At 42.5% G+C, this 23,332-nt stretch overlaps 1 protein-coding gene across 3 annotated transcripts in view; it reads right to left on the minus strand.

Annotated features, from left to right (window-relative positions):
* Positions 1–23,332, minus strand: part of Wdfy4 (WDFY family member 4) — a 274,936-nt gene that overhangs the window by 84,620 nt on the left and 166,984 nt on the right. For all 3 annotated transcript variants that reach the window (XM_029564047.1, XM_029564048.1, XM_029564046.1), the window contains exons 41-44: positions 14,698–14,775; positions 8,500–8,706; positions 7,193–7,244; positions 4,686–4,852 (exon numbers count right to left, since the gene is read on the minus strand). In XM_029564047.1, coding sequence (XP_029419907.1) covers positions 4,686–4,852; positions 7,193–7,244; positions 8,500–8,706; positions 14,698–14,775 — 504 coding nt within the window. The remainder of the gene's footprint in view (positions 1–4,685; positions 4,853–7,192; positions 7,245–8,499; positions 8,707–14,697; positions 14,776–23,332) is intronic.

Consider the following 23,332-nt stretch of genomic DNA (forward strand, 5'->3'; position numbering starts at 1 on the left):
GGCCAGATGAGGTAGAAGCCATCAGAGTTCACCAGTGAGAAGGTTTAGATCCACAGTGCTGTCTGGAAAGATGAAGAGACCACAGGTCAAGGGATGTGGACAGCCTTTCTGGAGAAGCTAAAAGTGATATCCAGCTGACAGCCAGCAAACCTCAGACACCAGAGGCACATACCAAAGTCTGCGGACATCTGAATGAGCCTGGAAAGGGGTGTGTCCCCAGAGCCTCTGCCACCTGCCAGCACCCAGAGTCTGTGAGGCTCTACCAGAACCAGCAGAACCCTATGATGCTGGACTCCTGAGGTAGTAAATATGTGCTGTCTCAAGTCACTAAGCATGTGGCCGTTTGTTAGCAATGGGAAACTATTACAAAGCATTGTGGAGCACTCTGATTATTTTTTTTCTCAAGACAAAGCATCATTAGGAAGCCCAAGCTGACCTTGAACTCACAATCCTCCTGCTTCAGCCTGTCAAGTGCTGGAATTAGGGGTGAGTGCTACCACACCCACCTGCATAGTTCTCCTCTTACCAAAGCATTTGAGAGGAACCAATATAGACTGTATTGGCCAACCTTCCTTCCTATGAGAATAGCGGGAACTGGCTGGGACTTGCCACCCTTCCACGTGCACCCTTCATCTCTCATCACCACCCCCCACAGCACACACACTGTAGCATGTGAGGCAGCAGCCTTGGTCTCTGCCCTCCAGGAGCTGGTTGCCAGCCCCTAGCCTCAGTTACAACAACAAAAACATCTCTAGATACCAGAAAATGTCCCTTGGGTTGAGGAGGTGGGGCTTACCCATGTAAGAATTGCTTTTTAGGTAATCAGTCCTTTAAAAATGTAAAGCAGAGCCTGGAGAGATGGCTCAGCTGTTAAGAACACTGGCTGTTCTTGCAGAAGACCTAGGTTTGAATCCCAGCACTCACATAGCAGCTAACAACTGTCCGTAACTCCAGTCCCAGGGGATCCGACAGCCTCTTTTGACCTCCACGGGCATTGCAGGCAATACATGCATATAATTTATAGATTTTTGTTTTGTTTTGTTTTTTAGAAGAAGCATTTCATTACAGCTTTAACATACTCAATAACAATTTCCAGAGCAAAGATACATCTCTTTCAAAAGTGGCTGTAAAATTTTTAGGTTCACAGTTGAATTAATACAGTTATACGATATTGAACTCAGTATAAACCCTGTAAGACATAAAATTGAATGAGTTTTTAACCTTTAAAAAAGATCTCCATTTTACTTTAAAATACACTGTTTCTTACAGACTCATTGTTTTTGCTAATAACACTTAGATCTTGGTACATGTGCTCTAATCTGTATGTATCTGATTATCACTTGTCATGGTCAATTGCACTCGGATCCTCGGCACCTGTGTATGTCTATAAAGTCATCGGGTAGATTTCAATGGTAATGTTTATCACCTCCACTACGTAACATGACATAAATTTTTATGCTTCCTCCTCAAATATAACTCATTTTTTAAATTTGTTGATTTTTTTTTGTGTATATCACACAGACCATCCCAAACAATCTTATTCATCTATATACCCACTTCCCAGATGGCACCCTCCCATAGCCTCTCCACCCCCCCCCAACTAGAGCCCTTTTACTCTGTTATCCCTGCTACTGTCTGCTGTGGTGTTGGCACCCCCAGCCATTCCCCAGTACTAGTCCATCTGGTGAATCTAGTCAGCCTATCTAGAGGGCTTTGTTTTAGGAAGGTCAGCTGTTCCTCATCTAGCAGCAATCAGTTGTCAATATTCCTTTAGATAAGATTGGGGTCCTCTGTTCATTTTCCCAGTTTTAGTCTGAGTTACTATCTGGGAGTCTCTTGGGCCACCCTGGCCAACAACTCAACTCAACTGTCCGTAACTCCAGTCCCAGGGGATCCGACAGCCTCTTTTGACCTCTGCAGGCATTACACTTACCTACATGCAGGCAATACATGCATACACATAAAATAAAAATAATAAAATTTTTTTAATTAAAAAAAGAATGTAAAGCAAAGAGTGTTTTCACAGAAAACACTAATCACTTAGCACTGATCAACTGACTAGCTGTTTACTAAATATCTATTTACCTCTGTGAGCTTGTTAATACACTGACAGAGTTCAACTGTTAGCAATTAGTCCTGAGCTGCTGTGATGAATACGCACATGCACACATATACGTATGTACATATGCATGTGTATACATTACATACACGTTTTAATGTCAATTTTAAGTTTTTCTTTTAAAATCTTTTTAGTATTTATTTTTATTTTATGCGTATGAGTATTTTGCCTGCATGTATGTAAGTGCATGCAGTGCCTAGGAAGCCATAAAAGGGGGTTGAATCCCCTGGAACTGGAGTTACAGATAGCTGTTGGTTACCCTGTGAGTGCTGGGAACCAAACCTGGGTCCTCTGGAAGAGCAGGAAGTACTCTTAACTGCTGAGTGATCTCTCCAGCCCACAATTTTTAAATCTTTCATGCAGTAGACATGCATTGCTTCTATAATCAAAATAAAATAATAGGAGCTTGCTTAGCAAATCAGTGTTTGCTGCATGGCTTCCTCAGCTAAGGTTAGGCAGTTGAGGTCTTTCCTTTAAGGAGAACCAGCAGGGACAGAGGCAGGCAGGGATGTGGTGGAGTAGCTCTGGGCCACAGCAATGCTGGGAGGTGATGCCGGGGACAGTGTAGACAGCAAGGAGGGACACACTAGTTCTCAGGCCCCAAAGCAGGGAGCAGTTAATGCTAGCTGAAGAATCAATGGTAGGGTTCGGGTGGGCAAGGGCACTGCAGCTAGACAGGCCTGTATGAGTAAGCGGCAGTGACTCGACATGATCAAGGCCTACACAAACATGCTAAGGCTGGCAGCTATGCAGGTTTAAGAAAGTGCTGGGGTTTGGGGACTTTGTTACATGACTGTGGTACAGGTCTGAAAGCATTAAGCAGTTTCCTGAAAAGCCTGCAGCAGCCTGGAAGGTCAGGCACCGCAAGCCAGTTCTTTTATCCAACCCCAGGAAAAAGCAAATCCAGTTTTACAACCTCTGGGAGTCCTTGCAAGAAGCCCAACTTTAGAGAGTGAGGCAGTCCCTGAGACCTGTGTATGCCATCCCAGACCCTCTGGGCTTGTCATCTGCTCCAGGAATCCCAGCCCACTCACTCGGTGGGACCAGCTCAGATCTCCTCTCACCCACTCTGGGGGGTCTGCACCTCCATCTCACGAATTCATCTCCCTGCACGCCCCACAAGCCTTGCCGGCCCCACTTTGGCCACCCGCCCCCCTTTGGCTGGGACATCTTTGCTTACATCCCTGTGGAAGAGCCTGGTTCCTCCCCACCACCTGAGGCCCACCAGCCCTTCACAAAGGGAAGAGAGTGGTTTTTACTGAGTATCTCCCATGTAACCCATCTAAGCCTGGCCAGAGTGGGATGAAGTGGATTCTAAGAGCTCCACACAAAAGATCAGAAAACATACCCACAAAGGCTAGCTGGCTGCCATTTGGCATGTGGCTGGTAGAGATTTGAACTTGGATCTGCTTTACTCTAAGAGACATGCTTCATCTTCCATTTTGTTCTTGGACTTGAGTAAGAGAACCCTTTGCTGGGAGTCCCACTTTCTGGATGCCTCCATGGCTCTCTAATATAGTTTGGATAACTATTCATCAAAGGTTGCTGTGTCAAGGCTTGGTCCCTAGTGTGGCAGTATTAGGAGATGCTGTGTGTCTTTAAGACTTCAAGCCTAATAGCCATTCAGGTCATAGGGGTCTGGGAAGGGGCTTGTGAGATGTCAATGTGTTTGTCTCTCTCTCTCTCTCTCTCTCTCTCTCTCTCTCTCATCTATCCTCTATCCTCTATCTCTCATCTATCTATCTCTATCTCTTCCTCCCTTTCTCCTTCTCTACTTCTTTCTCTCTCTCCCTCTTCTCCATGACTCCAGATGTGAGTACACACTTCCATTGTGATATCCAACCCTCAACAGAGTTCCAAACCAATGGGGCTGCTCCATCTTGGACTTGGACCTCTAGAACAGTGAGCCTGAACAACCTCTTGCCTTCATAAGCAGCTTTTCTCAAGCATTTCTTTACAGTGATACAAAGCTAACATACCCTCCTTTGGCCATGCCAAGGACATGTACAATAGCCTGGGCTCCCCCAACCCCAGCCTACTCCCTTAATTTCCTGCTTCCCAGGCTTGTGCAGACATCTTCACATGATCCTTTGGATAGTGCATGGTGCCACACACATACACACTTACCCCATCCCCTCCCCCATTTGGCCTTAGTGGTGGCCAAGGGGAAGCCGAGATGTGGGGACAGCTTGGACATACTGGGCGGGGGGAGGTGTCAAAGCACAGGGCTCCTCAAGATGTAGGTGGACTTTTCCAGGTGGTCAGATTTTAACAAGAAGGCCAAGGGCTGAATTACAAGAAGATCAAGGTAGAATTCTAGAAGATGAGTCATCCATTTGTTCATTTGTTGACTTGAATTTTTATGTTACAATACAGAAATATATATGTATGCTTTATTTGCACCTTGTCCTGGGGCCACCAATTTGAGAGCCTCTTCCTTTGTTTATTGTTTGTGTAGTTGAGGGTTTTGAAAGAGAATGGAGATCTTATTCCCCAGGTGAGTAGAGACAGCTCTGTTCCCTCCCGTCTGACTGTCTTAATGGATGACCATGGTGGCCCCAATTACCTTTTCACCATCAAGAAGCTCTTTTAAAATAACTTGTCTTTCCCGGCATAATTCCAAGAAATCTTCTGAGTGCAAACTTTCATGCAAAGCAGGAAAGAAGGTCAGCTGCGTGCAGTCTACCCCCACCTCTTCTGGTCTGCTCTCCGCCTCCTTTGGTGTCAGTTCATCTGCAGTAGTGAAAAAGGACACACGGTTGTGGCGTGAACCACATGACATCACAACAGGGAACATGCATCAAGTACCTATGTCCCCGAGAGGGGCTGCAAGGCTCCAGGCCAGAAGGACTCAGCGAGTTCTGTCTCTTCTGAGAAGGGACACTGCCACCTCCCCCTGAGTACTGTTCACACAGCTGCAAAATGGTCACCTGGATGTGCTCAGCCTCGGCCCCTCTGTAGTTTTCAAATGGATGCATGGCAACATTTCAGAATTTATCCTGACCCATGGAACATCTCCCTTTTGATTCATCCAGGATTTACTCTTTCTGAACATCACTTTTACAAGAGTACTGTTGATATTTCCAAGTTATAGAAGCTCATCTTCTTGTTTAAAGAAGTTGGGGATGTCACAATATGTTGATAAATGTAACAAATACCATTCATGGGAAATCTGAATGTGGTTCGTGATATTATATAGCTACTGAATTAGAGGCAGGATCTGAAAGAGGAGGGATCTGGGTCCAGAGTGTGGTTTCTCCCTCTTCAGTCTTTTGGACTTCGCTATTTGCAAGAAGACTCGATTGCCTCCAATGACTTCACTGTACATATGTGCAGATGTGATTCTTAACATAAGAATAATATTGCATTTGAAAATTTTCTTGGCTAGTATTTTTCCACCCAAGATTATATCAAAAGCACTTTCTAACCCATTTAAAGGTTTTGAACAATTTAAATGGTGTTGGAATATTCTGTTCTGTGCCGATTTCATAATCAACAAATCCCTGTCCTGCTCTTTAGACACTAGTTGCAACACCAGGAATGTGCTGCTTAACATGTCTAGATTTGCTTGCTAAGGACAAAGGCATCTGGGTCCACACTAAGCATCTGCATCTTGCTCCTTCTCCACACATGTGTCCTGAGCATTTCCCTGCCTAGAACAGGCATGTTGCTCATGACTGCAAAGTTATAAGTCATTGTCTTTGTGTCAAAGCTCAGCTCTTGGACCACATCCCCACCTGGAGGTCTCACATCCAGAGGCACGAAAGTATCTGCTGCTCCTAGAGCCAGCCCTCAGAGGTTTTTTCCACTGTACAGAGCATGTTCCTGTAGGGACTGGCACCTGGGAGGGGCAGGTGGAGAACCACAGGTCCTTTCTGTTCTGTTGGCAGAGATCCCTATTGGGACTGTGCTGGAAACAGCAAGGAGGCCCAGGGTTATGGGTGCCCAAAGGTTCTGTATATCAGGGCCTAGACGATGCAACAGGCCATCTATATATATTCAGCACACACTTCCTGCCATTGCACTTTCTTAGTCCCTACCTTGGAGAGGTAGAGCAGGTAAGGATACCTGTGATGTTGGAGCTGGGGGCTTACAGTGCAGCGAAAAAAAGTAAATGCACAGTATATTGTCACCCCAAATCATGAACTGCAGTGGAATCCCAAAGTCAAACTGGGGTTGGAATCTAAGAGTCTCAGTTCTGGGTTTGTGTTATTGCCAACTAGCAGGGGCAAGCTCAACACCAAACCCATTACTTAGGCAGTAAATGAGCCAGCTTCATCAATGCAGAGAAGATCCCACCAGGCTGAGGAATAGACTCTGACCACAGTCCAGGATACAATAAAACTCACCGGCTAGGTGTGTGCAAACCAAAAGACAGTCATGGGTGAAAACACAAAATTTAAAATTATAGGTGTCTTGGTGTATGTGTACACGCGCGCGCACGTGTGTGCGTGCATGTGTGTGTGTGTGTGTGTGTGTGTGTGTGTGTGTATTCTGTGCTCTGCCTAAATGATTTAAATCCTGGATTTTCGGCAAATCTACCAAGTTCCTACATGTAAACCACAAATAAAGGGGAAGCATTCACATCAATAATGACTCCACATGTCTCCTTTGAATCTCAGATATATCAATGACTATCATGTAAGTCATGTTTTATAATCAGAGAGTTCAGTGTGATAAGTATTAGATACCTGTCCCATCTATTTTTACCTAAGATTTTATTTTTCTCCTACATATTTTTGATCATTTATTAAACTTGCATTTGAAATGCTTTAGGACACTTTTGGAGTGTACTCAATATAACGACTGATAAGACCCCCCATTGTTATGATTCTAAACTTATTACAAAATTCTCCCACTCACAGAGGTCTGGGTCTGAAATGAATTCTTCATTCTAGAAGTGCAGGATTGAAGAGCTTGTGTGGCTATCTGCTCTAGTTTTTCAGCATTCTCTTCTCCCAAACATTAATTTGATATCTTTAACTAGATACTAAAATAAGCTATCAATTGGTTAAATATTGAAGAGAAAAAGATAAATTAATAATAAAAAAAGATAAACTGATAAACCCAAACCTTGATTTTCAACACTGCTTTGAGAAACACCACCTTTTCCATCTTGGCTCTCCTAAAATCGGACCAGAGAAAAGAAAAGTTAAATCCTGAATATTGTATGTCCCTCTCCTTTTCCACAGATATGCAGATACATATGACCGTAAGCAAATCCTTCAAGTTGATCTAGACTCAGGTGCAAGGAGAAGAAAACACTGACTCCTAAAGGACCATAGTAAAATACAAGCATTAATGTGTCTGAGTCAAAGGGGAAACCCCACAGTCTTCCATTAAATAGGACTTACAGTAATTATCAAAGATGATGCCAGGACGGATTAGATAGTGTGTTGGATATCTGCACATAGAGAGGGGATAGGGAAAGTATCTGGGGCTAGATGGCCCCAGGAACCAAAGTAACCCACACAATACACCAACAACTTTTCCTCCTGCCTCCAAATCTCAAAAAATGTATTGAGGAAAAAATACTACACCCCACTAGACATCCACTGATGATAGTTAAAAATATGTGTCTACTGAATAAATCAAATACAATTTTCTCATTTGGTTTTCTGAGGAGTTTTATCGTGGGTAAAGATGCTGGGGCTACAGACTGAAGAACAAAGTCAACATAGCACATTGGGATGGAGGAGGAACTACCCAGCATCCCACTACTTGGAAGGCTGCCTTTCAGAATATTTTAAATTATGATTGTTCTATGAGGACATGGAAAATTATTGCCAATTTTTTTTTCTTTATCAACTATAAAATGAATCCAATTGACTTTTAGCCCTTAAAAGACAAAATTGTGTGTCTGATGACCCAGTGTCAACTTCATTAGAACATAGTCTTGGGAACCTCCCAGATTCCTCTGCTTAGAAGTCAATACAGCCTGGATGCTCTGTGGACTAAGTGGGTCACTGGTTTGAGCTTGCAGAAATTGCTGAGTTTGAGAGATTTTCATTGTAAAACTTATTACCAGATTTGTTGGCACAATAAATAATTTCATAGCAGGTACAGATTCCAAGTGCTAGTGACAAAGGGCTTATGCAAGCAGGCCATGGCCATCACCCGGATAGAGTCCCCTGGATTTCTATGAACTGCAGTGTGGTGCTGTGTCAGGGCATACACATGATCCCTTCACACACGCATCCACCTGCTCCTCTATCCAGTCATTCAGGATGGCCGAGGGGTTAGTGCCTCTTTTCTTCTGCTTTAAGAATAAGTGTGGGAACTCCCCTGCACTTAACTATGTTCATTCTGCCTCCCATGAGGTTAGAAGTCCACAAAGCCATTGCCTTACATACTTCCCACCATAAGTACCCAGTGCCTACCTTGAGGCCTCTAGGGCTCTGGGCCTTCCATGGAGACAAGCGTCTGATGCGTTTTCTCATGCGAGCTGGTCCTTCTCTTCCATCTAGTTCCCACTGGGAACAGGATGTGGATTTTGCCATCTGGCCCCACAAGCCCAGCTCCCCAAAGAGCTGCTCCTGAATCCTGGCCCAGGCCGTGGCTGCCTTCATGTTGCCACATTTCCGCCTCTGGGAAGCAGAAATAAAACACTTCCCTTGGATACAATTTCCTTACAGGCCTGGTCCCAAGTCTCCTGTGGCAGATGGAGCTCCTCATAGAGATTTGAAAAAGATGACCCTTGAGGTAGCCCTGAGTCCCCACAGGGTTATACAGTGCTCTCTCTGGATCGAGGACCAGGTTGGAAAAAGCAAATGTTTCTCAGCTTCGAGATCACTCAGATCCAGTTGGGAAAGGAGAAAACTGTATGGCCTTTGGTCTTCAGAGTCATTAGGGTGCTGTTAGTGCTAGGTAGGACCTGGGATCTTTCCACAGCCCCTGCCTTCCCAAATAATGCTGTCCATACTTCTGTCTAGTGAGCCAGACTGGTAGCAGTGACCAGCAGCCCTGTGGTGACAGATGATGTGAGCAAGTCATTCCCTTCTCTAGACTTCAGAATCCACAGTTCAATGTTCAATGAGAAGCTTGGCTAGGATGGTATGTGAGGACTTTTACATCCTAATACCATACACTTCTTGATTGTGTAAGGGTTCTAGAATAGTCATAGAACTGAAAACTTTGATGTTCATGCAAATAATCTGACATTTGTGAAATCCTCAGTGTGTGGAGGAGGTTTCTACTTTCACACCTTCTAAAACGATGTTGAAGATTTTTATTTAAGTACATCAATACTTAACACTGTTTTTGTAGGCTGGTTCCATACAGCACACATCAATGAAGCCCTTCAGTCTAATACCGGGTGTGGCAGCACACACCTTTAATCCCAGCATTCAGGAGGCTGAGGCAGGCTGATCTCTGTGAGGTAGAGGCCAGCCTGGTCTACATAGTGAGTTCCAGAATGGTTGAGACCCCCCCCCCCGAAAAAAAAAAAAACCCTCTTCAGTCCATTCGGTCTAGTTTGAACAGCAGAATCACATTTGCAATAACTTCTGCAATTATTCAAGTGTTTGATGGTATTTGCCCTAAATTTTAAGTTTTTAGAAAACAGAGGTAGGGCTGGAGAGATAGTTCAGTGGTTAAGAGCACTGACTGCTCTTGCAGAAGACCCGAGTTCAATTCCCAGCTCCCACATGGTAGCTAACAACCATTCATAACTCCAATTTCAGGGGGATCCAACGCCCTCTTCTGATCTCTGAAGACACTGCATGACATGGGTGTACTTATGTATATGCAAGCAATACACATAATTCATACACATAAAATAAAAAAGTTAAAAATAAATAAAACAGAGAGGTAAGCATGGCAATGAAAAGAAGCAGTCTGAAAAACCCATAAATAGAAGGGAAAGGGGCTCATGCCTTGTGCTGAGCTGCCCATCTGCTGGGCTTTGTTTCCTTACCCAGTGGGCACTGTGAACACTTTCTACCATGCCCCTGAAGACATTAGTGACTTTCCCAAAGTCCAGCAGCCAGCCACGCTGAAACCACAACAGTCTGCAGCATTCCAGAGCCTTCACTTAAGTCTGCATGCTGGATTCCTTTGCTAGGAGCCCGTTGTCTGTCATCTTAGAAACTCATGACTTCTGCTGCCATGACTTTGGATCTAGGCCCTGCAAATCTGGGTTATTTTGAATGGGTAAGCCATTCTCAGAAATTTCTGGAAGCATTCCCATGGAAACATAGCTGAGAGGGTGGTGCTCAGCAAATGGTCTCTGGCGTCCTGTGAGCTTGGGCCTGGCCATGTTTCTTCTCTTTGCCAGCAACTGAATTTGAGAGAGTATTATTACTACAAATAACGCTAATCCCACTCAGAACAGGATTCTCTACAGTTTTAATTCACATCTCAAACACAGCATTTTATTGAGAGCTCTTACTGGCTCACGAGAGACCCTAGAAAAAATAATGACTGTCCAAAGCTTTCTACAGACATTTGGTCATATGAAATGAATACTTATTTGGGGGAAATATTTCATTGTTTTTGTGTTTGTAGTGATATATTGAGCTTCGGGGAGGATGAACAATCCCAAGCTATTGGCTTGTCTAGCGGGGGTCTTTTAAGAGCACCTGCTCCACCCCCAAGGCTCCACCTAAGCAACCTGGAATCACCCATCTGTCCAAGTCTTCATCATGGGGCACACATGCTGGCTTGCATGTACACAATCAATGAAATGTATGTCAATAGGAGATCCCTGAGAGGTAAAGAACTTTTAAATCCATGACAGCAAGTTTCGTGTGGTCCGAGGACAGAATCCCAGACAACTAAATTGTACATGCTCTGCATTCCCACAGCTGCAAAGGTGTGCTGAAATGACCATATTTCTGCATAGGGTAAGTCCTCTTTCTGTTCAAGCCATAGTAGGTCAAGTGTTACTACAGGACTCAGGCAGTAGCCATTGCAAAGGGTCACAGAACAGGCTAATAAGCATCATCCCCAGGGTGGCATGGTAGAGGCCCAGGTAGAGGACACAGTGCAGAGGGGTATATTTGACCCCTCCCACCTCCATCAGACACCTGTGTGGATCAGGTGACACAGTCAGCCCTGAGCAGGTATAACCCTGCAGGCACATAGCTTGATGCTAAGACTGACTCTGTACAAATTAGAAAGTGACCTTGTTTCTGGATGGGCAGCTCAGTGAGCAGTGTGGATTTACCTCAGACTCACCTCTCACCAATGTGCTCTTGAGCCTTAAACTCACCAGTAATCTCATACATGCATGTGTTTGGATGGGGGGGATAGAGAGAGGCTCAAAACAGAAAGAAGAGAGGGAAGGAGGAAGAGAGAGAGGAGAGGAGAGCTAATGAGGAGGAGAGAGGGAGGGGAGGAGAGAAGGAATGCCAGTCACTTTGGTCTGGCTCTGCTCGAAGCCTGCTGCTCACCTGTATTCTTCAGCGTTTTACTTGTCGCATAAGCCAGTTAAAGTTAAGTTTCTGACCTTTGCTGCTCCCAGTCACTTTGGTCTGGCTCTGGTCGAAGCCTGCTGCTCACCTGTATTCTTCAGCATTTTACTTGTCGCATAAGCCAGTTAAAGTTAAGTTTCTGACCTTTGCTGCTGGAAGAGCTATAAAAATGCTTAATAAAGAGAGAGACTGAGTAAGAAATCAAACAGCCCATTGGCTGCTGGAAAGTCCCAAAGGGAGCACACCTCTCACCTACTGAAAGGAAGAGCAGTTCTAGGGTGACTGGCCTCTTACAAAGAGCTGTCTTACTCTTAGGTGGCAAAGGCAAGATGGGGCCCTTCCACTCGAACAGCATGGTCTAGGCAAAACAAGCACAACTTCTGCAGAGAAGGCAATGAATTAGGCTTGGACAAAGCAGAGGGGCATGTGAGTGGGGAGCTCTGCCAGGTGATATGGGGGAGGGGAGAGCTCTGCCCGGTAAGAGAGGGAGGAGGAGCTCTGCCAGGAATTCCAGGAATTCCACAGGGAGCCAAGACGTTGCAGGTGAAGGATCAGAAGCTCATGGTGTGCTGCTGATGTGACCATGGATACATGATGCTGGGGCTCACCTCCAGGGCACTAGGTACAGTTACCCAGCATGCTCTGGGTCCTGCCATCTCCAATGATTCTAAGTGACAGGTAAAGTGGAGTTTGGAGAAGTCTTGTGACTTGTTATTGATGGCTGTACAGTGGGGTTCCCCGACCTCACTGTTCTGTCCCTGGGAGAGGATCTCCTGGGGTTTACTTAGTGGGGACTGTCCCTGAGCAAAGGGTAGATTTCACAAAGCTGACTTCTGTCAGAGTTTGAGCTTGACTTCTGCAGAACTAAGTATGTCTGGAAAGTGCAATGTCCCTTTAAAAAGCGGGGTGAGTGCCCCAGACCCCATTATCTCCAGCAGACAGTGATTATATCTGCATTCCTTTAAGCATAAAAACAAAGTTTTAAATATTTAAACACTTAAAAATATGGATTACCTTCAAAAATGCTGATTTTTCTCAAAGAATACCTAACCAACAGTAAATTGCACAAATTTCTTGAGTAGTTCTGAATCACAGTCAGGCCCCACAAGCAAAGCTTAGCCAGACTGGCATTGCAGGAGGCTGGTGCCTCATCTCTGGGCTCTTCTGAGCCCCAGTCCTTCCTACAGGAGCCTTTAATCTTGCAGATTCAGCAAAACCTGGGCTGTCAAGGATGTCTCTCCTAGACAGAGCCTAGTGGCCCGGGCTATCCCAAACAATGTCGCACTCTTAATGAGATACCTATGTGAAAAACAATCTCTCTTACCTCAAGGTGCCCTAAAGTGTGATGAGGATGTCCTTAAAAATGGATGCTACCTAAGCTCCTCTAAATTCTTTCTCAGTGGTGACTAAATTTATTAGCTTCATCACACACCCTGGACAAACTCTCTGAATCTATATAAAGAGCTTACTGATGTGCAAAGGTATGTCCCACAGCCACAGACAGCACTCAGATACATCAGCAAGGCACCCTCCAGGTATGTAGTACAGTCTGCAGTGAGAAACCCTGGTCCAAACTAAGTCTGAATACCAACCTGTGTAGCTGGCAAAGCCATATACTGGCTGATCCCTGTGACAAAGGCCAAGGGCCCACCTCAAGTCTCACAGCTTTGGGATTGATGCCCAGGATGGCCTGGGAAGTTGTGCTGATAGACTGTGTAGCTGGATACAGGCTGTACATCTTAGGATATCCTAATACCAGGGACAGCCCTGGGCTCCTAAGCATACTACCTGCAGGGAACACTGCAGGGAACTAGACCAACAGATCAGTGCCTTTTCTGGGTACCTGCACTGGGCAACATGTTTCATCCTTTGCAACCCCCTTCCCCACCAACTGTACCACCTGCATGTATGTGTGTTAACATTAGTTCCTTTCATCCTTGGTCTTCTTATGATAAAACATTCCAGCCTAGCCACCCTGCCCTGTAGATTCTTCTTCACCCTTGGCCTCTCAACTAAGTTTAAAGCACCTTCAGGGCAGAACCACACATCATAAGTGCTTTGTTTTCTACACCTGGTACAGGCTTTGGAACAGAGAAATTGGTCTGTAAATAAGAGGACTAATAAGGTTTGGACACTGCATACCATGTTGTAGAATGAATGATCATTTAAAATGTTTTTTTATTAACACCAAGCAAAAATGAACTTCTTAGCCATTATAGATCACATATGGGCATCGGTTCTCTACCAGCCACAGTCTAGGGCTGTCATACTGTCTCCTTTAATCACCACAGCCAGGAAATAAGCCCTGAGGTTCAAGTAGGCCTCTGCCTGGCCTGAGGGTGCTTTGCCTTGACTATGCAGAAACCAGGCCTACATATGTGTTTGAAATGTCTACACCTGCCCTTATTTGTGATAATCCCTGCACTGAGGATCAAGTCCTGTGTGTACTGGTCCTGCTTCATCTTCACCCTCTGCCTCCCAGCTCAGACCCTCCCAGCCACTTCTTCCACTTTATCAATGGCCCCCAGGAGCTCCTTCCTGCCTGGGGACCTTCACATGTGTTCTTTCCTTGACCAAAACACTGTTCCCTAAAATATTTCAGCTCATCCCTTCCCCTACGCATCTCAGCTTAAATGCTGACTTAAACATATGAGTAGCCCAAATTAAATTAGATCCTCCCCTGTCATAATCTCACATTTCTTTGTTTAGCCTCCACCGTTAAGTTGTAAGGATCTGTAGAGCTGTGAAGTTATTTAATACATACCCCTCCTTTATAAACTTTGAAAGCATGAGGCTCAGTCTTGTGTCTCTACAGTCATGCTCCAGATCCCAGCAAGGTCCAAGGCAGCTCAGGCTCTAGTACCTAAATACTGAATGGACACAAGGCCCAGATCCTCTGCTGCTGAGGTGTGGGTCCTAGGCCCACTGTGCAGGCTAAGTAGGAAGGCCCATCACTGATGATCAACTGTTGACTTTTGCAGTCTAAAACTTAACCAACCAAAGCCTTCTGGTTAATTCATTCTCCCTCTCCCTCTGCCTCTCTCTCGCTCTCCTCCCTCCCTCCCTCCCTCCCTTCTCTTCCTTCTCTCCTTCTCCCTTAAGTTGTTTTTCTCCCTTTCCTCCCTCTCTCTTTCAATTCAAGGTGGCTTCAAGTTTGTTTCTTACCTGCACATGGTCTTTGTATAGAGATGCGTACAGCTCCTGTCCTCTTCTTCTGTAGTTCTCTATACAGGACACAAAATCCTGAAGAAGAAAGACAGCAAGCCACAGTTTAGTGATACTTGGGAAACTAGAGGCGCTTAGGATGCACTTCTCCACTCTGAACAGTTGCCACAGGAAATGACTGCCAAAGATCTGCTGGTCAAGTCAGTCACTACCTCTGAGCAATAGTTTCACTTACGCCCTCACAGCCACACACTAAGATACTCACATGCACACATGAGATTGCATCCTTCTCCATCTATGACAGACTCAACCTTCATTCCTAGACTAACTGTGAAAATCTAGCTTTGAATGACCTGCTTTAGGACAGTGGCAGGTGCAGGGAAAATCAGGATTTCATCCAAGATCCTGAAGAGAAAGAAGGTACCACACATATATACACAAATATCTAGGCATTGGAGGTAACATACAAGGCTTAAAATAATACAAATGATAGGATAAGAATGCAATATGGAAAATTTGCAAGAGATATGTAATCTATGGAAAAAATTATGAAATAAAAAATTAAATTTGTAAAATGACTTGAGACTGAAAGCTTTACAGATGGGTTTAATAAAACGGCCACAACTGAGCAAAGAATGAAAGAACTTGAAGAAATATCCTCCCTAAAATATGAGATGAAAGAAAGCCAGGTGTGCTGTTACATGCCCTTAATTCCCCAGTGCACTGGAAAGCAGAGGCAGGTGGATCTCTGTGAGATCAAGGCCAGTCTGGTCTACATAGCAAGTTCCAGGCTAGCTGGGGGAGACCCTGTCTCAAAAAGACCAAATATATATACATATATACACACATACACACATATATGTATATATTTAGGGAGAGAGAAGATTTGACAAAGACACCTTTGTTTTATGTAATTGGTGAAAAGGCCTCACGTATGGGGTACTAGAAGTTCAAAAGGCAAGGAAAAAGAATGGATTGGGTGGTACATGTCAAGTGGATAGGTGAGAGTTCTCTCACATGCATGAAAGACAGTAAAGCGCATATTTGAAAAAAATCTATATACCTCACAAAAGAAAAAGTACAGACAGCATCACTACTCAGGACAGGATGCTCATAGTAGGGCGGCTGAAAGAAGACCGAGTAAGGCAGATCATGCTAAACAAGGACAACAGGAACGGGCAGGCTGGAAGACAAGGATACATTGCCTTGTTTGCTTTTAGACAGTCTCCATGTGTTAAATAGAACACACAGAGATCTGCCTGTCTCTGCTTTTAGAATGCTGGGATTAAAGGTGCATACCACCAGGCCCAGCTGAGGCATTATCATTTGGCACTCAAAAAAAAAAGGAATCATCAGCTTCAAATTCTCTATCAAGTGAAAATACACTCCAAAAATGAAGAAAAACTAAAAAGGTGGCTTAGTGAACAGACTGACCGAAAGTGTCACCTGCTGAACAGCACCAAAGGAGACACTGAAGGAGCTTTGCAGGCAAGATGGAAATGATCCTGTATTAAAGCTGGCAGCCCAGGAATGAATGAAGAGCCGTGGGAAGGGGAGATGTATTAGTGTTTGTCTAAATGAGCACAGACTTGGAGAAACAACAGCGATATGGGATTTGAAATGTATGATAAATTAAAATATATTTAAAAAAACAACAAAAGACGGAGAGTGTGTGAGCTAACGTATTGTTTCTTTAATTAAAATTTCTTTGAAAAGGGGGGATAATTTACATTGGATGCTAATAAAGCAAGTTTACATGTTGTAGACTCTAGAGCAATCATTCAAACTATAAGAGAAAATCATTGGCCTCAGTGGCACCCATCTACTATCCCAGCAGTCAGAAGGCAGAGGTAGAATGATCACAAATTCAAGGCCAGTCTGGACTACATAATGAGACCCTGTCTCAAAAACTTGGGCTGACGAGATGGCTAAGTGGGTAAAGGTTTATTCTGCCAAGCCAGATGACCTGAGTTCGATCCCTGGAACACACACAGTAGAAGGAGAAAAACCATCCCCTACAAGTTATCCTTTGATCTCTACATGAATATGTGTTCCTTACCCTTCCACACACAATAAATAAATAAATAAATTTTTCTGTGCACTTTTTAATTGAAGTTTTTGTGTATTTCATACAGAAAATCTCAAACAATCCTAATCATCTTTATCCCCGCCCAATGGAGCCCATATACTCTGTCATCTGTGTTGAGCCCACAGTGTCAAGTCAGTGTCCCCAGCCATTCCCCAGTGCAAGTCCATGCACCGAGTCTAGTCAACCTATCTAGAGACCCTTTATTTTTTTAAAGTTTAAAAAATTAAGAACGGGGGAAGTAGCTAAGTTGCAGAGCACTTGATTAGTGAGGCTTTGGGTTCGATCCCCAGTATAGTAATATTATCAATACTGCTGCTGTTATTACTACCAATCATCATAATAATAGAATTTGTAACTTCCAACTGATAGGAAACTATGTAAACATATATGGACTAAACAATCCAAATAAATAACAAGCCAAGTTGGATTATATTGAAGAGGACAACTTAAGTGAATGGTGATCCTTGAAAATAAGGATACAAAATTGAAAATCAGGAGATGGAGAAAAGCAAACTGTGCAAGCCCTAACCAAAAGTAGCGGTTCAAGTCTGTCCGGGATGCCCATGAAACAGACTGTAAGGTAAGCACTGTCACTGGCACTTAAACCGATTTTTAAGATGGTGAGGGTCAATCACTCTAGATAAGTATAACTTCTACAAGGAAAGCACCTAATACTTCAAAACTTATAATGTGTAAAATAGCAGCTCACCTTTTGGGAACTAATAAAACAAGCTGAAAAGAGAGGTAACAGTACAGAATATCTAAAGAAAATGATAATCAAAATAAATAAAATCCCAGAAGAGTATTTTAATGCAAAGTGTTCAAATGAAATCATTATCAAAACTGACCGCATAATAGAACAGGAATGTTCTATCATATAATTAATATAAATAATTTCAAACAGTTGAAATTAAAAAGGAGGTACTTTCTGAACATAGCAGAATCAAGCTCGAAGTCATTATCCAAAAAGAAAATGCCCAAATCCTTATGATTTAAGCAACAATTTCTTTTTATTTATTTACTTTATGGGGTGGGCAATACTATAGCACCTGCGGAGGTCAGAGAACAACTTGCAGGAATTCATTCTTTCCTTCTACCTTGGGAGTTCCACAGATCACACTCAAGTTGTCAGGCTTAGCAGCAGGTACCTTTATCCATGGAGCCATCTCGCCAGCCCTTACTCAACAATTCCTAAGAAACTCATGAGTCAAATAGAAAGACTCAAATGAAAATTACAGAATATGTTGGAGTAATAAAAATGTAAATGTGACATAATGAATCACACATGATGCATCCACAATTGTTTGGTGGAATGTAAGAAAATGTGTGTTATTTATAAGATTAAATATTTAGCCTGTAATTTAATAATGTATTTCAAGAAGCTACAAAAATCAAATTAAACCCAAGGAAAATAGAGAGAAAGCAATAAAAATTAAGAGAAGAAATTAATGAACTAGAATATAAAATAGCTTTAAAAGAATAAAAATTGGTTTGTTAAAATTAACAAAAAAGATTTTTAAAAATTATAAGAGGTATATTACCAGAAGAGACATAAGACAATGAGACAGCATCACAAATCCATAAAGATTTAAGAAAATCGTTACAAATTTTATGTTAATAAGCTTGAACATTTTGAATGAAATACATTTCTATGAAAACACAGTTTTCCAAAATCAGTAGAAGAAAAAGTTAGAAAATCTGATTTGTCCAGCACAAAAAGTAAATCCATACATAGAATTCTGACTTATTTGAAATACATAAAATTGTGGGCTGGCAAGATGGCTCAGCAGTTAAGAGCACTGGATGATCTTGCAGAGGACCCGGATTCAGTTCTCTGCACCCACTGGGTGGCTAACAACCACCTGTAATTCCAGTTCCAGGAAATCTGACACCCTCTTCTGGCCTCCAGGGGCACTGCATGAACATGGTGCACTTACATACATGCATGTAAGGCACTCACACATATAAAATAAATTAATGAAAAAGTTTTAAATGTATAATCTAAATGTATGCAAATGCATGTAAACAAACTGTTGGGACTGTAAAGTTAATAAATGCAGCTATAACAACATTACTGCAGAAAGGAAAGTGGAAGTCTAGCTATACGGGGATAGCAGGTAGAGCTGGCTATACATCTGAGACTGACTCTGACAAGATGTGTAAGATGACCCTGGAACACCTCTGAGGAAATAACTACAAAGGGAATAGTGAAAAAACAAGACGTTTAAAGCTACGTTATAACATATTCACTCAATGCCAAACAAAGCACTACAAAGTGAAACAGAAACAAAAGATATTACATACATAAAAAGCACAGAAGTACAGTAACATGCATAAAACCAGCTATCAAACATGAAAAATGAAGTGTGCGAAAGCTAAACAATCCAATCCCCAAGCAGACTGTGAGTCTGGAGGAAAAGTAAACCAGACAAGACTGGATACTAGTCTCAGGAGACACTTCAGATTCAAAGACATGAAAAACTGAAATTAAAAGAATGGGGAGAGACACGTCACTAAAACAGTAACCGCAGGACGGCTGGGGTGGCCATGCTAATAACAGATAAAAAGACAAAAAAAAAAAGGGTCCTGCCTAAGGAAAGTAAGTGTTGTAGTTTGTTTCTCCACTGTTACGACAAAACACTCTGACCCATACCAACTTGGAGAGGAAAGGGTTTATTCAGCTTACATCTCCTAGGTCACAGTTCATCAGGGGGCCCAAGGTAGGAATTCAGGGCAGGAACCTGGAGGCAAGAGCTGGAGCACAGGCCATGGAGGAATGCTGCTCACTGGCTTGCTCCCTTGGCCCTTACTCAGCCTGCTTTCTTATGCAACACAGGCCCACCTGCCCAGGGGTGGCACCATCCACAGTGGGCTGGGCCCTCCCACATCACTCATCAAGAAGATGCCCTTCAGACATGGCCACAGGTCAGTCCAATAGAAGAAATTCCCCAACTGAGGCTCCCTCAACCCAGGTGTGTCAAGTTGATACTAAAGCTATCCAGTACAGTAAGTAACCCCCTAACGCATTTTATGAGACTGGTTGTTACCTTGACATGAAACCAGAGACATTATAAGTTATAGAGTAATGTATTTTTGACATGTGAATGTAAAATTTCTCAGCAAAATACTCATAAATTGTTCCAGCAACATATAAAAATAATTATATACCATAACTAATGAAATGTATCCTTGCAATGCAAGGCTGATTTAACGTGTGTGAGTGTGTGTGTGTGTGTGTGTGTGTGTTGGCTGGAGGTCGATGTCAGATGTCTTCCTCCGTCAATCTCCATCTTACTTTTGGAGTCAGGTTCTCCCACTAAACACACTGCTCACTGCCTAGCTAGACTAGCTGGCCAGCAAGTTTGTGGCCTCCTGTCTCTGCCACTTCCACTCTAGGGTTACAGATGCATGCAACCACTTATAACTTATTTATTTATTTAATGTGTGTGTGCCTATATGAACATATGTGCACTACATGCATGCATGTGCCTGCAAAGGCCAGAGGATGTCAAATCCCATGGAACTGGAATTATAGGAAGTTGTAAGCTACCTGATGTGGGTGCTGGGAATGGAACCCAGGTTCTCTGCGAAAGCAGCAAATGCTCTGACCTGCTGAGTCATCTCTCCAGCTTCCCATGTTTTAAAAATGTGATGTGGAGTCCAAACTCAGGTCCTCATGCTTCCACAGCAGACGCTTTACTAAGCTATCTCCCCAGCCCCAATTTATCTTGTGAAAGTAATTAATATACTATGCCTTATGACTAAACATCACATAATGATTTATATAGACACACAAAGATATTTGACTAAATCTAAAACCCTTTCATGACACAAACAAATGAGTAAAACCAACCAAACAAAAAAACCCACCTCAACTAATTAGGTAAAAAAGGGACTTTTCTTAACCTCAAAAAGACTATCTACAACAAAGAAAAAAAGAAAGAGAGAGGAAGGAAGGAAGGAAAGAAGGAAGAAAGGGAGGGAGGGAGGCAGACACTAGCATCCCACCTAGTGGTGAAAGACTGGGTGGTTTACCCCCTAATACCAGGAATAAGACAAGAATATCCACTTCCCTTTTTCTAAGTCAGCATTGTATTAGAAGTTTAGACAGGAAAATTAGGCCAGAACAAGAAATAAAAAAGCATTCGTATTGGAAAAGAAGAAGTAAAACTATACTCACAGAAATTATGACTGTATCTATAGAAAAATCCTAAATAATTAAAAAACTATCTAAAGTAATACATGAATTAAAGTCACAGAGTACACTACCTCAACTACATAAATTTACCAGCAGTAAATACTTTAAAAAGGAAATTTAAAAGTAATCTTATTTAAAATCATATCCAACAAAGTAAAATACTTATGAATAAATTCAGCCAAGGAGAAGAAAGACTTACACATTGAAAAAAACTACAAACCGTTGTTGAGAGTTTGAATAGCCTAAAGGATGAATTGAAAGGCATCTTCTGTTTGTGGGTAAGAATACTCAATACTGTTAAAATGCCAATAACTGTGAATTCTAATGACCTTTATTTTTTGAGAAATCAAAAAGGCATTCTACAAGTTCAAAAGGAATTGTGAAGACTCCTAAATAGCCAAAACAATATCAAAAAGTAAGAAATAGGAGGGATCACACTTCCTGATTTGAAACGTACAGGGAGCAACGGTAAAGAAAGCCACAAGGCACTGACAAGTACAAGTGTGATGTACTCCTTAAAGGACTAGTATCTAAAGTACATGAAGAACTCTCAAATTTTGATAAGTAGAAAGTAAAACATCTCATTTGCAAATATGTAGCAAACAAATAGGCATTTCACCAAAGAGACTTTGATAGCCTTTAATATTAATGCTAATACTAATAGATTAAATAAGTTGTGATAGAGTTGCATATTTAATACTATATAGTAATAGTTCTCAAAGGATGGCCCAGGAGTCTCTAAGGGTCTTCTGGCTCTTCCTGAGACCGGTAAAGTCAAAAGCATTTTGAAAATACTAGGCCTTTCTTGCCCTTTGTCCCCCACTGTGTTGGCTTTTGCACTGATGGACCCAAAACAACATTGTATAGAACGAAGGCATTAGCACTAACTCTGCAATGACCACTGTACTCCTCACATGCAGTGACCTCTCAGGAAAAAGAGCCATGTGTGGGTTAGGAATGCCTTGTGCAGTGTGCTGGCACGTACCTGGAACCCCAGCTTTCCAGAGGCAGAAGCAGGAAGATTGAGAGTTCAAGGCCTACCAAGGCTACAGAATGAGTTCAAGTACATTCTAGGTTACGGAGTGGGACCCTGACTCAAAATATGACAACAGAAGAGTGTTCTCAATGAAGTAGTAAAACTTACTGCTTATTTAGGTTTTGATTCTTGAACCCACTTGTTTTAGTAGTGTTAAATGAGACAGTGGGGTAAAGTGGGACGTCTACATGAAGCATTTCTGAAAACCACAAAAGCAGTCTGTCTCACAGCAGAGCTGCTGGGTACCTGGCCTGCTTGTGAGCTGTACTAGGGGGGCTTTATTTGAAAGAATCACTGATAAACGAAATTACAATTGTTAGCATTTAGTATTTGTCAGATAGTTTCTTGAAAATTAGCCAACTGAACATGCCATCTCAGGCAGCATTTGTTACCAAAATGTGATAAAACAGAGACTTCAAGCAAATATTAGAATATTTGAAAACTTGTATCTACCCCTGTGAACCTGACAGTTTCCCAATAGCTAAAGGTTTTTCTGCTAAGATTGCTGGTGAGATTTAGGCATGACTTTTCTATATTGCATAATGAAATGTGTCAACCACCAGAGGGCATAACACAGGAAACCAATATTTCCAATGCATGTGACATGCATGTTATAGCGCATATTTCAAAATACATCATGGATTAAAATATGTATTCAAAACACAAGGCAGATCAAAATATTTAAATATCAGAATAGAACAGTTTCATTAATGAAGATTTCAAGTAGGCTTTAAACACTGGGAGTTGTGGCGCACACCTAACAAACAAACAAACAAACAAACAAAAAGTAAGTAGACTTTAAGAAGATCACTACTTATTGAGTCTTAGTATACTATATCAGAGAATGCCTACTTTTTCTGAAAAGTCTTCTAAAGTACTATTTCCTTCCCTAATTACACACCTGTGGGAGGCCAAATTTTCTTCTTGTATTTCAAAGCAAGTAACAAAACCCATATTACAACAAATTACATAAAGAAAGAGATTTAAGGAGCAAGTCTTCCAGAAAGTCCTACAGACATTAAAGAGATTTATAAAAATGTAATAACAGTTTTTTCATAGTCCTTTCATTCTGGAAAAATATGTTCACTTAAAATACCCATTGTGGGGGCTGGAGAGATGGCTCAATGGTTAAGAGCACTGACTGCTCTTACATAGGACCTGGGTTTGATTTGCAGCACCCACATGGCAGCTACAACTGTCTGTAACTCCAGTTCCAGTGGATCTGACCCCTTCTTCTGACCTGTGCAGGCACTATATGACATGAGTGCCCTCGCATACAAGCAGGCAATATTCTCATAAACATAACATTTTA

The sequence above is a fragment of the Nannospalax galili genome, unplaced genomic scaffold (genome assembly GCF_000622305.1).
Source record: "Nannospalax galili isolate Female #2095 unplaced genomic scaffold, S.galili_v1.0 scaffold996, whole genome shotgun sequence".
NCBI lineage: Eukaryota > Metazoa > Chordata > Mammalia > Rodentia > Spalacidae > Nannospalax > Nannospalax galili.